The sequence below is a fragment of the Etheostoma cragini genome, chromosome 2, assembly GCF_013103735.1.
Source record: "Etheostoma cragini isolate CJK2018 chromosome 2, CSU_Ecrag_1.0, whole genome shotgun sequence".
Classification (NCBI taxonomy): Eukaryota; Metazoa; Chordata; class Actinopteri; order Perciformes; family Percidae; genus Etheostoma; species Etheostoma cragini.
The window spans coordinates 3,189,203-3,202,432 of NC_048408.1; the positions used below are offsets into that span (position 1 = coordinate 3,189,203).

General features: G+C 42.4%; 1 protein-coding gene across 3 annotated transcripts in view; it reads right to left on the reverse strand.

Annotated features, from left to right (window-relative positions):
• Positions 1-4,071: 4,071 nt before the first annotated feature.
• The window catches only part of LOC117952226 (teneurin-3-like), a 242,888-nt gene continuing 233,729 nt past the window's right edge, over positions 4,072-13,230 (reverse strand). For all 3 annotated transcript variants that reach the window (XM_034884389.1, XM_034884382.1, XM_034884373.1), the window contains 9 exons: positions 12,234-12,578; positions 11,456-11,700; positions 11,192-11,373; positions 9,974-10,176; positions 9,236-9,346; positions 8,982-9,124; positions 8,755-8,879; positions 8,516-8,646; positions 4,072-6,535 (listed from right to left, as the gene is read on the reverse strand). In XM_034884389.1, coding sequence (XP_034740280.1) covers positions 5,780-6,535; positions 8,516-8,646; positions 8,755-8,879; positions 8,982-9,124; positions 9,236-9,346; positions 9,974-10,176; positions 11,192-11,373; positions 11,456-11,700; positions 12,234-12,578 — 2,241 coding nt within the window. In that variant the 3' untranslated portion in view covers positions 4,072-5,779. The remainder of the gene's footprint in view (positions 6,536-8,515; positions 8,647-8,754; positions 8,880-8,981; positions 9,125-9,235; positions 9,347-9,973; positions 10,177-11,191; positions 11,374-11,455; positions 11,701-12,233; positions 12,579-13,230) is intronic.

The window sequence follows — 13,230 nt, forward strand, 5'->3', positions numbered from 1 at the left end:
GTTTTTATTAACAACAATGATCAAAAAGAAGACAACTATAACAATACTACAACTCTAATGAAAGAATACCCCTTCTCCCTGGTCTCGGAGGGCAACACTACAAACGTTACAATAAACCACTCACTAAAAGATTCCCAAGGCCTACTCGCATGCAACAGCAGCGAGGTTCCAGCACGGTGCCCAGCCACCCACCTGAAGACACTCAGGCGACCCAAAATAGCAAGGGGACAAAAGAAAGACAACTGAAACAAAGAATCAAAAAACAAAAAAACAACCCAGTTAGAAATTAAACAATCTCAGAACATACACTCAAGCGAAATAACAGAAATATATTCAAAGTAAACAAACTTAATTAACAATACACTAAACTTGGGTTCAATTCGATTCACGATTTTGGCACAAACCTCAATTCTTTTTTTTGCGGCGGGGGTAGGGGATGGGGTCGTAATACAACATTAGGTCTGCCAGCGTCATTGTTTTATCATTGATTACATCCCAGTTTGCAACACAGTAATACAAGAGATACCTTATTTATTAACCCATTTGTGCCTGATGCTTCGTTCCGACACATTACATCTTCCGCTGGTTACAACTCTGATTCTCCTGCCGGCTTCTGCGTGGCTCAGCATTTTGTATTTGTCAGTCTTTTCATGACGCCTGCAGCAGAGAACGCACTGTCACTGGTTCAGATACACATAAGGCGGGTCTTGTTGGCTATTTAAAGCCATATGACCACCAAAATGTACTGTAGTTTGCTGAAAATCATTTCACTAAACCAGACATACATGTGCGATTGTTTATGAATTTTTGAATTTCAGAGGAGGATTTTGACAGCGAGGGCAGTGACATTGAGGTGGAAGGTAGTGAGGAGTTTGGGAGGGAGGATGTGGTAGATGATGATGAAGAAGTGCTGGATGATCCTTTGCGCCACGCAGCAGCAGGCAGGAGCTTCAGAGTTGCGCAACTCAGTAACCGGCGGTAGATGTAATGTGTCGGCGCGAAGCATCCAGCACAAATTAGTTAATATTGATTGATTTCAATGTTGATCGATCCAACACCAAAGATTCTATTGTACCTTCAAATTATGTTTCAAATAATGACAACTAATCTAATGGTAATTTAGCTAGCTAGCTCACCCCTGTCTTCTGCTTCAGTCTCCCCGCGCTGCGAGGCTTCAGTTGGGATGAGAGACAATAGCCCCGGGAACCCATCCACAGTCAGCCCCCAGCCAGCTAGCAACCATCCACTATCATTACAGCCCTGGCCGGGGGACACATCCACAGTCAGCCCCCAGCCAGCTAGCATCCAGCCCGGTCAGCACTTGACTCCGTTGCTAAGGATGCTAACGGCAGTTTACCAGTGAGCCCCTGATAAAGCATCAAGCGGTTCTTCAGTAAGGGGCGAGGGAAAATCATCCTTGCCAGCCTTACTGTTCAAAAGTCGGCAGTCCACACACAACCGAAGGCCGGCATCTTTCTTTTTCACAAAGCACAATGAGAGAGGCAAAGGGGCTGCTAATTTCTCTGATGACCTGTGCATCCAGAAGTTGGCAAATGTGTGCCTTTGCCAGCTTGTATCCATATCGCTGGCGCACTAGCACCTTATCTAGTAATGGAATATCATGAGAATTGAGGTTAGTGCAACCTAAATCTCCCTCATAGGCTGAAATTACCCCACTATATTTCTGCAGTAACCCCCAAACTCTTGTGAGTAGCAGCCGAATCTGAGCCAGAGGAGCCTTTGCCTGAACTTTGGCTCAATAGTTTAGGGGACTGTAAGTTTCCCTGGTTTTGGGGAGGTTTGTGTGGCTACCGGAGCTGGCTGTGTTGTATGTATGGAAGCATAATCTTCTCTACATAGCAAAGTGACCTGGTTTTGACACCTCCTACAAATCACTACTCTCATGCCCTGAGGGAATTCTAGGGCCCACTGAAAGGGCTGTAAGGCTCTTAGTAAGGTGGGTAGGGTGCTCTTGCTGATTCCTGAGGATTTCCTTTAGTTCAACTAACTCAGAACTAAAGGATGGGTTACCTGGCCCCTGGTGGATGAGCTGATTGCCTTGCAGCCAAACGCATTGGGAACAAAACAGTTTCTCCCCCCCAGCTATTCCTTCTTGTTCCCATCTAATGCCCTCAGTGCGGACATCAAGGTGGCGGTAGGGTGACCCCGGACAAACTGCTGGAGCTCTCTGCAAAGCGAACATTCAGACACATGCCCTCAAAATGGATCTGTCAACAACGCCTCACTGCTATCAAACACATTATAACATGGGAGAACTCTTGCAATGTTTCAGTTTTGTTGTTTTCTTGAAAAGAAGTCTTCTTGCAGAGACACATGATTTTGTACAACCATGAAGTTCTTTTAATATAGACAGTGTTTGGATCTCCCCTGTCCCCTGGAGACCGATATTCAATTTCCTCCCTTGCTTCTTCCTCCAGGTGATCATAGATGAAGAGCACTTAGTCCGTTGGAGACAGGTGGCAAGCTCGTATGCATACATGGTGCTAGATTTTGGTTGCCCTGGGCCATATTTGGACAAAGGCATGGAGAATGGGGTGCCCTGGTAGCTCTCCTAGTAGAGTGTGCGCCCCATGTACCAAGGCTCAGTCCTTACTGCAGTGGCTTGGTGTTCAAGCCCAACCTGTGGCCCTTTGTAATCCCACCTTCCTGTCTCTAACTGTAGGGTTCCATTAAAGGCCAAAACTCCCAAAAAATAATATATAAAAAAGGGGGGAAGATACAACACTAAGCCAGTATTGTGTTGGGTTTCAATGGCGCTGCTCTAAGCTAAATGCTAAGCTAAACGCTGACGTGAGTTTGTACTGGCAGGTAAACAGGCATTGGTGCCGTTAGTCAACATGTATGGCAGTCCACAGAGCTGGTTGAAAATAGGCAACTAGCTAGCTTGGGTGGAAGAAACCTGAACAAGTTCTGTTTAGGCAAATAAGATGTCCCAATAAACTTTGATAAAGTGAAAAGACACATCATGCTGTATTAAAGAAGAATTGAAATTCCCAATTGAGGCTGTCACTCCCCAGTGTAAGTCGAGTGCAGATTTGAGTCGTGCATGCGCCATAGTGAGCGGGCCAGCCGTCACTTTGCAACGAGTGAAGATGTGAGTTGCGCATGCGTCACTTTGCGGCAAGTAGCCTAAATGATGCTAACAAGAGACTTCTGTAATGTCAGGACAGCAAAAATTGACCTACTTAACGTGGTGCTAGATAGACAAGTTAGCATCAAACACAACAAAGGCTGTCAGTGGAATGGTGTTTTAAGCTAACGTTAGCAATCAAACAATCATGGATATCTAAAACGTTTTTTTGAAATGATTCCCATCTTCTGTTATTGTTTGTAATAAAAAAAGTTTAATAGTTCATGGATTTCACAAATTTCATTCTGACAGTTTTTATCCAGTATCTTCTTAGATACTGTTAGCTATGCTCATTGCATGTTATGAAAATATAGCCCATTGAATTTAGTTTGTGTGTTGATTACTGTTAAGTATCTGAACTTAACCTAACTTTAGACCCTATTTTAACAATCAAAGTGCACAGCGTGAAGCGCCTGGCACAGATGCGTGTAGCAGTGTCCAGATCCACTTTTGCTGGTTTGAAGGCTAAAAAAAGGGTCTGTGGGCCGGTTGCGTTGTTCAAGGTTCAAAAGGGTTGTACTTTGTGTCTTCATTAATCATAGGTGTGTTTTGGGCATAACATGCAATCAACCAATCAGTCATGTCCCATTCCCTTTAAAAACCATGAGTTTGTACGTTGGCACATTGCTATTATGATGGTGGATTTGCACCGTCATATTCTCATTTGTAATCTTTTGCATAGTGTGCGTGCGCTATTGACACCTTGGTGCATTTTACTTATGCACTGTTAAATAACTTTAGACCAGGCTTTTGTTGGTCAATGGCACAATCACTTCCCGCTGCTGCGAGATAGCATAATGCCCAGAATGCACATGAACACACCTCCCTGTAAGACCATGAGCGCAGGTGCATTTGCTATTCAAACGACACAGGCTGTGGATAGAAAAATAAACACAGATGTACAACACAGTGAGAAAACAATATTTTCAAGGTATTTTTTATTTTTTTACCGTAGAAACACTGTACATAAATTACTTTCTCTGAGACTAATATTGATGTACGGATAGTGGAATTTCTCGACCTTCAAAATAAAAAAGATCAACCCATAAAACATTGTCAACTCTGAAAAAAGATTGGTAGCATATGATGTTAACACTCTGTGAAGTTCCTGTTCTTTCCTTTTAAATGATTAAAGATACCTTTCCAACCTTGTAAACACACATACACACAAAGAACACTCCTCTATAAGAGTACAGAGACCCACAATCAATGAGAAAAACATCCACATCGATTTTTGATCTATTACTGTTACCCATTAAAGTCACTGATGGCGATGCACTGTCCCTTTAAGGAGAAACAAGCAAAAAACAAGGCGAGAAGCAACGATTAGTTACTACTCACAGCAACCCTGCCCCCCCCAAAGCCATGACAACATGTTTCTATTGCAAGCAATACTACTACCTTTGACCGATAAAAGCACAAGGTCTATGCATTATGAGGCAGAGTCACATTTTGCAGAAGTGAAGGACTCCAGGGCTGACAGGGGACCAGTGTTTTACAGGACCGGTGAGCCCACTCGGTCCATAAAGAATCAGAAACAGACGTGGCTCCATGGCCGCCTTGTTTCCTCACAGACCGCTGTTGATTGTAGTCTGAAACTGTACAATTTTTATAGACCTTGTAAAAGGACAGGGGATGAGAAGGAGTGTTTCAGAACTGACCAAACATATAATAGAGAAGAAGGAAACAAAAAACACAACTCAAAGTTTTGTTTAGTTCATTCTGGTGGTGGTGGCGGTGGTGGCGTAGTAATAGTAGTAATAGTGGTATAGGTAAATAGTATGTAAACGTTTTTTTTTGTTCATTTTTTTATATCCCCTTTTTGTCTGAAGCAAATGCAAGTTTATATATAAAAACAAAACAAAAATTCAAACAGAAAATTAGTCTTTTTTTATTCCCCTCATTCATACAAATTGTAGTCCTTTTTTGTGGCTGTCTCTCTTAGAGAGAGTCCACAAGAGTTCCAGTTCCTTCAGCCATGGAAACAATAGAGTCTATAGACATGGCTCATCGAGGCCTATAACCCGGAGCGACGGGTCACACCCGGACCCACACAGATATGATACCGGCATCATCTGTGAGGGATCCACAGACATTTCTTATATTGACTGCTCTGACAGTTTACAACTGTCTAAATGCTAGGGAGCTCGTCTAGTTGTGATGGCTGCTGAAATGCTCAGTTGGCTACTTCAACAAGTCTTTACATCCCACTGTTTCACAGCTAGATAGCACACGATTATAGCACTCAGGTTAGCCCCGTCTACCAGAGAGAGGGGGAGGGGCATGCGTGCAGGCTGTTTAAAGGCAGACGACAGGGCAAAAGAAAGAAAATTTAGATAGAAAAAGAAAGAGAGAGAGAAGGCATTGGTCAAACGACGGAACCTTCTTGCAGGCTCATATCACAACTGTAGTTTCATAATGTTTTGGGTCATTTGAGTTTAAATGACTGTCCACTGCAAATCCTACTTCACCATCCTCAGAGTTAAAACTAAATTTGCAAAAACGGGGTCTCTTCAGTGGCTACGTTTGAGTCTCAAGACAGTCTGTGACATCCATTTTGTGTTAAACTGAACTTTTTGTTAGTCTTTGACAGTCACATTATAGAAATTAGGTGTTGTTGATTCCGTGTTACCTCCTCCCTATCTCACTCTGCCTTAGGAACTGCATGTTGTTAGCGCTGTCGGCTAGCTCGGGATACTGCTCTATGGACAAGACGTAGTAGCCATCGAAACCCAAAACCTTCCCGCTGCTCAGTAGCTGCCTTTTCTCTCCCTCCGTCCACAGCCGAACTCCTTCCTCCCCGTCTCTCACCCGCTGCTGTTCGCGGGCCCATGCGCTCGCCAGCGCCCTTTGCCTTGCATGCTCCAGGATTCGCGCTTTCTCCTCATCCAGCGTCGTCCCGTAACGCACGTGAAGTGCCAGAGCGCCGTACTGCAGCTCCACATCAGCAAAGCGCCGAGTTCGCCCGTTCATCACCGTTGTAGACTGGGACACTGTGACATTCACACCGTTTTCCAGGGATTTTCTGCCAGAGGTGAGCCGCAGCGCGCTGAGGTCGTTCTCAGGCAGGCTGGTCTTGATGAAGTAGTGCGTGTCTCGTCCCTCCACTGTATAATGTAGGTCTTCGAGGTAAAAGGCGTTGTTTAGGACTGCGGCCACTTTGATGCAGTCCTCATTGGCAATATTGAGAGCGTTGGTCACCACGCGGCCTTGGATCACAGCGAGCATCACTCCCTTGCCAATCAGAGACTTGACGGTGGCAAACCACAGCCAGGGTTTGGTGTGGTCTGAATGTCGCCGGCTGAGCTGGATTTCTGGCATGCGCTCAAAGGACAGGAAGGCCCGAGACTGACGAGTCACCTCCTGCTGGACACCTGAGATGGACTGATGAGAGAAAAAGAAAGTCATGTCTGTGGGGCTTGCCGTTTAAGACATTTTTAACATAGAATAAATACATTATGCAAACACTGCTTTTACTTCATCTGTCCTCAAGCTCATATCTCACACAGGTTTTTGGCATTAAAGTGCTTATATTATGCTTTTGGCTTTTTGCCTTTATGTGTTTTATATCTTTTTTGTGCACGTTATAGGTTTACAAAGTGAAAAAGCCTAAAGTCCCCCCTACCTATAGGGACCATCTCTAACAGAAAACTCTGTTCACAAACTGCTCCAAACAGCTCTCTTGTAGTCCAGTCTTTACTTCTGAGATAAACGTGACGTCACTTTGTAACACGTGTTATAATTCTTGCCAAGCTGCTGGCGTGGCACGCCGTCATACTCTGCTTCGGACTGGCTAGTAGTCCTTACCTAGCTACTGAGCATGTGCTACTCCCAACAAAGATGGAAGAGAAGTCAGATACCTCCCCTGTAGCTAAAACAGAGAGCTCAACACACAGGGTGAAAAGATGAGCTGCAGCAGTGTGCAGTACAACAAATATGGTGTTTTTAGAAAAATAAATCTTGTAAACCTATTCTGGTACAACCTCTAAATACAATTATGAACCTGAAAATGAGGAGAATATGAGCACTTTAAGACTGAAGACACACCAGCAGCATCTGTATTTATTTTTTTAATTTTTAATTTTTTCTTACTTTTCTCATTCATTATTGTAATTTTTGTTAGTGGTGTATTGTTGTTTTAAATCTGTGGTTTTATTTGTTGGGAAGCACTTTGGTTCACTTATCGGTTGTTGTAAAGTGCTATATAAATAAAATACATTTACATTTACAATTACATTTTTAGATTTGTTAATTAATAATTATAGATAATAAAGATAGAGATTAATTAATTAATTAATTACAAATTTAAGTTCTGTGGCCTAGTACTGGAAGTTAGGACAAGGGCTGATTCACAGAGGAACAGTGATAATATGCAATCATGACAAAGGACTGTATATTATTATGTACTCTCGCTATACAGTGTCTTCTCCTGTGTGTGTGTACATGTGTGACCTTGGCCGATCAACATACATGTAGCTTCTGAATGTCCTGGTGATGAAGGCAATTACCGTACCCAAACTACACATAACAGCCCAGTACATTTTCACTTCAATTACCAACGTCAGTCAGTTCAAGTCTCTCTCATTTTCTCTGCTTTTCTCATAACTCCCTTCTGAATGGGGCCATCCCCATTTTTGTCTGTCTTTATTAATCACTGTTAATGTTGGTGTCTTTATTTCTCTAAATTTCATTCTGTCAGTCTCTCACTCTTCTGCCCAAGTGTCTGTTCCTGATAACCTGTTCACCAAACAAGTGTAAAGATAGCAACTATAACTGAGTGAGTGTAAGAAATAAGGAAGGAGCAGAGAATGGAGCTTTAAGCCAAGAAACGGGTGACTGGTTGGTTTCGCTGGATGACTCTTTATTGTCTTCTCTCCTCATTATTCTCACTCCATTTCTTCCTCCTGCTTCCTCTTTCCCCTCCATTTCTTGATTTTTTTTCTTTGTAAAAACAGGTTGTTTCTTGATTTCCTCACCTTTTCATTTTCACATGTTGTCAACTGCTTTGTTTCCTGCTCAGTTTTACAGTTTGTAGTTTTCATCTTACTTTTCTGAATGTGTCTTTTGAATCTTGCTGTTGCTCTTAAGTAATCTACATCTGTAATTCTTTCATCCGCAGGGGCGATTGTAGCCCTTTGTAACTCGATCTACCTAGATCATTCAGGAAAAATTCGGAGCCACTTTCAGATAAAAGTGCTTGTCAGCCATTAGTCAAGGTCATTAGGTTTCATTTGTAATACTATCTCACCTTTTGCACACTGGCCCTGTGGCTCAGCATTAAAGTACTTTTTGTCAGAATTATAATAATCTGATCCTAGAATCGCCCGTTTAACAGTTCTGCCTAACGATACTTAGGATACATACAGGCAGGTCATCCCACAGCTGGCTCTTTTTCATCTCCAGTGACGGCTGCGTCAGGTCAAACTTGGGAATGGGGAATCCTGGGATCGCGTTGTGGAGATGAAAGCCAAATGTGACCAACCAGATGTTGATATCTACAGAGAAAGAGATGGATGTGGAAAAGAGAAAAATATGAGATGTTGAAGAGTGGTTTCAAGGCACATGTACACTATGCTTTTATATTGTAAATGTTTTCTTGTTACCTGTGACATATTCTTTGACCTGATGAATCTTGCTGATGGGGTTGTTACCTCGGAACATGTAGAGGTTGAAGGGATGGGGGTCTTTACCAACATGTGTCCATGTACTGATGTCAGGAGTGGTCCACCTTCGTAACAGAAAACACTCTAGTCAGATGTGACAATAAAAAACTGAAATAGCATCCTTTTTTAGAAAATAACCTCTCAAATGCTTGGACTCTACATGATACCTTCCAGCGGGGATGTCGTAGTCTCTGTCTCCAAAATGCAGCAGTCGTGTCAGAGGATCATACAGGCCTCCATGGAAACCAATTACCAGCACAAAGTCTGGGTTGGAATCAAAGTAAACCTCGCCATATGCCGTGTACTGTACCTACAGTACACACAGGAACAGAGAGTCATGAGGATTTGAACAGATACACAAAATACACTCAAGCACTTTCTTCTTTGCAAGGAAAACACAGTCTCACACACACACACTTACCTGTTTAAGCAATAGTCCATTGTTGCTGAAGACAGCCAGTGGGGTCCCAGTGTTATCACATGCAATATAAAACTCCTCTCCACTGCTAATCTCCATAGCAAACACATGGCCCTGTGCAACAATAAACAATACAATTATACACAATATGAACATAATAATAATGATAATGATGAGTTTTATGTTTGCTGTCTTCTAACTCCAAACGATAACAGGAAGGCTATAAATAATGACGACGTCACTATTATTATTAATGATTGTGGGTGTTGCTGCTGCTGATTCACTAACTATATTCACTGCAATAAAACAAGTTAATCTCTGGCTTTCATTGTGTTACATGTCCCCTAACCTGTGAAGCTTTTAAAGGGATTATTTTTTTGTGATAAAGTAGTGGTGCCACATAGAAAACCAGCACCTCCTCTCTAATTGAGATGCTGCGCATTCACCATGTTTTCCCTATCGTCACTGGAGTGAAGCCTGCTCCACACAGACTATCATAAATCAAAGGATGAGAGGGAAAACCAAAAGTGACTCATAAATAGCAGTGAGTGGGAACTGTGTCCAGAGAAAGCTAGACTTCTCCAAATGCAATGTTTTGCCTGACTCTGGCAGGATACTGGAGAATATGAAGAAAAGAAATAACAACATTTTACATTCTTGTCTTGTCAAAGTGGACCACATTGACCAATTTGAAAGTATGTTGGTAACGATATCAATATATTTAGAAAGACTTTTAGCTACCTGGAGATCGTAGTAAAAGGACGTGATCTCGGAACTGGAGTGATTATAGACGTGGGTGATCCTGGTGGGGTAGTTCAGGTCAGCATAGAAGAACTGCAAGTGTTGGCCCAGACTGTTTCTAGATGCAACACGCCGACCCAAACCATCGTAACGGTACTGGATGGTCCAGCTGGCCGCTTTACTGTAGACACGAACTAAAAGACCTGAATTACAGATGATAAAATAGAAGAACAGGGATGTGAAGCATGGCAACTCAGTTAGATGTTGCTTTTGAAAGCTACCCTGTGTGGTATTTAAAAATTGCAGATTTTGGTGGTGCTCAATAGTATATATACACTTCAGTGGCATTGTTAAATTTTTCTAAAATGTCAGTTTAAGGCATTGTCAAACCAGCAGTCAAAGCGGAAAAAGTGAATGAATTGATATTGAATCAATGAAATCACAGACCAAGAAAATCCACACAAGTTCCTTCTTGAGACTATTCTGCAGAGCCACCATTGCCAGACTTATCACCACAGCGCTGTGGAGGAAGGTCTGGCTACACCACAGCTACATTGGCGTTTGTGATTGTTTCAAAGATACTGTGTATCTGTGTTAAATGTAAATGTGCTGTATTTATATAGCGCTTTTCTAGTCTTAACGACTACTCAAAGCGCTTTTACATCATCCAGGATACATTCACCATTCACACACATTCATACATTGTGGCCGAGGCTGCCATACAAGGTGCCACCTGCTCATCAGATAAACACTCACACACATTCACACTCCAATGCGCAGCACTGGAGGCAACTCGGGGTTCAATGTCTTGCCCAAGGACACTTCGACATGGGACTGCAGGGCCAAGGGATAGAACCACCAACCTTCTGATTGGCAGGCAACCGCTCTACCACTGAGCCATAGCCGCCCCTAGTATTTGAAGCCGTGTTGTTTGTATTTGAAGATACAAATAACACAGCACTTTTTTTTTTCCTATCCCAGAATTTAGCTGTGGTGTTGCCAGATCTTCCTCCACAGCGCTGTGGTGATAGGTCTGGCAATGCGAGACTACCATTATTGTAACTGACTAGTGTTAGCATGTTCCCAGCCGCTAGTAGTTCACCAGGTAGTCACTATGTCTAATTTATTAGGACACACGGATGATCTTTGCTGTGTCACTTTCTAGTGTGACTGGGCCTTTACACTGCTACGTTGGTTCACCAAAATAATAATTCTTACCTTTGGAGTTGTATTCAAATATCTCAGCTCCCCTCTGTCTCAGGAATCCGTCTTCATCCAGCCTGTACTGAACATCTCCCAGACGAGTGATTCTGTCCCTCAGATCATAGCGTAGAGGGGTTAACCGACCACTGTTGCCAGGGTTCAGCAAATGCAGGTTCCCATTCAGGTCATAATTATACCTGTCAGGTCAGAAAGGTATACTATTAACAATTGGCCTTCTCAAATAATGGGGCTTTTTTCAGTTTAATGTTAAGATCCTACCTCCACATCATCTTCTCATTGAGGGAGACAGTCTGCAGCTGCCCATCAACGTCATATTCGTAACCATATTTAGTCGTGTTGGCGAATGGTCCAATCTTGATCTCCCGCTTGGTGACTCGGCCCATGTTGTCGTACTGAATGGTGATCCAGTACATCAGAGACCTGAAGATCTCGTACTGGATCTCCTTGATGCGGCCATGCTGGTCGAAGTGTTTGGTGTAGGTCATCACGGCTGTAGAGATGATCTAAGACAAGGCAAGACAAGTTCAGAAACCAACACTTTTCTTCCTCCACTGACTAACAGCTGGAGACATGAACGTCCAACATGGGATGTATTTTTAATCTGTTGTAAAATATATCATTCTGTCACATAATCAGTAATGTAGAATTGCTCTGATAAGATGTTCTACCCTTATCTCCTACCACGCTGACTAACCCTTGATGCCAGGTGCAGCTGTGGAAAATCTTAGTTTGGAAGGACTGGGAAGGGTGAAACAGTAAAGTCACACGATAAAGATTTTTTTACTGGGACATAACTATGTCACTAGCTACAAGCCAATCAGAAGCTGGAGGGCTGTGGGTGATGCCAAAGTACACACACCTAACAACAGATAATTTATTCACTTTAACATTCAGACTGAGTGTGTCACTGTGTGTCCCTTTAATTGCCTGATTAAATCAAACATCTCCTCTGACTTATCAAGATTTAGAAGGTACGTTTTCTTACTTAACTATCATTTAAGGACAATATACATCAATGCAGCCAATCCTGTCTTACCTGATTGATATCATAATAGATGACTCCAAATTTCCCAAACTGCTCCACCTTCCCAGATATATCATCAAACTGATAGAGATCGATTGGCAGCGGTGTCTCGTTGATGACAGCCTGCATGCTGGTGACTCTGAAGCTGTTGTCGTAGGTGTAGTCAAAGCGTGCATTCACCATCCCGTCCTCACTGAAGCGAAATATCTGCCGGTCAACCAGAGGGCCGATCTGGCGATACCTGATTGAGCAGATGAAGCCTTCACTCTGCAGGTTGACCGTCTTAAGCACACCAGCCGTCTCATCATACGTGAAACTGACCCGCGTTGAGTCATAGAGGATCTCTGCCAGCTTGTTCTGATCAGATGATTAAAACAGAGTAGTATGTGTTTACAATATTGGACTTTGTAGAACAGCCAATCCTATTCATCCTGGATCAGCTTTACTAGCAGTTAACCTTAATGACTGCCATCAACTAACTTGAGTGGTCTATTCAAGCTGTCAGACAAGAGTCTGCTTGTCTCCGCTGCTGTTGCTGCAGCTGCTGCTCAGGCATATCATGTCTCACTATTCTCCTAGAGCCGACCCAACGGGTTGGGCTGTATCAATCTCTCCCTGCCAGGACTTATGAGACACAAAAAAACGTCTCGGTGCAAAAGTACATCTTCTTTCCATTCATTCCCTATATTATATCTGCTTATCTTGTTCAGCATCCGAGGGAAAACAAAATGGCTTTACAATATGTAATTATTCATATGTGGGCAGATTTAACAGAAAATACCAATTAGGATTGTGGATCATATTATAAATTAATCTAATAGTCAATTTCTAACATTATTTAAAACATTTTTAATAGTAATTTTCATTGCAAAAAAGGGATAGGATGATACTACTGTACTACTGACTACTGTGATAACTGTTACAAATATAAAACATTGAATGTTTTACTAATAAACTAAATATGTACATATATATAAACAAATATATATATTTATATATATATATATAT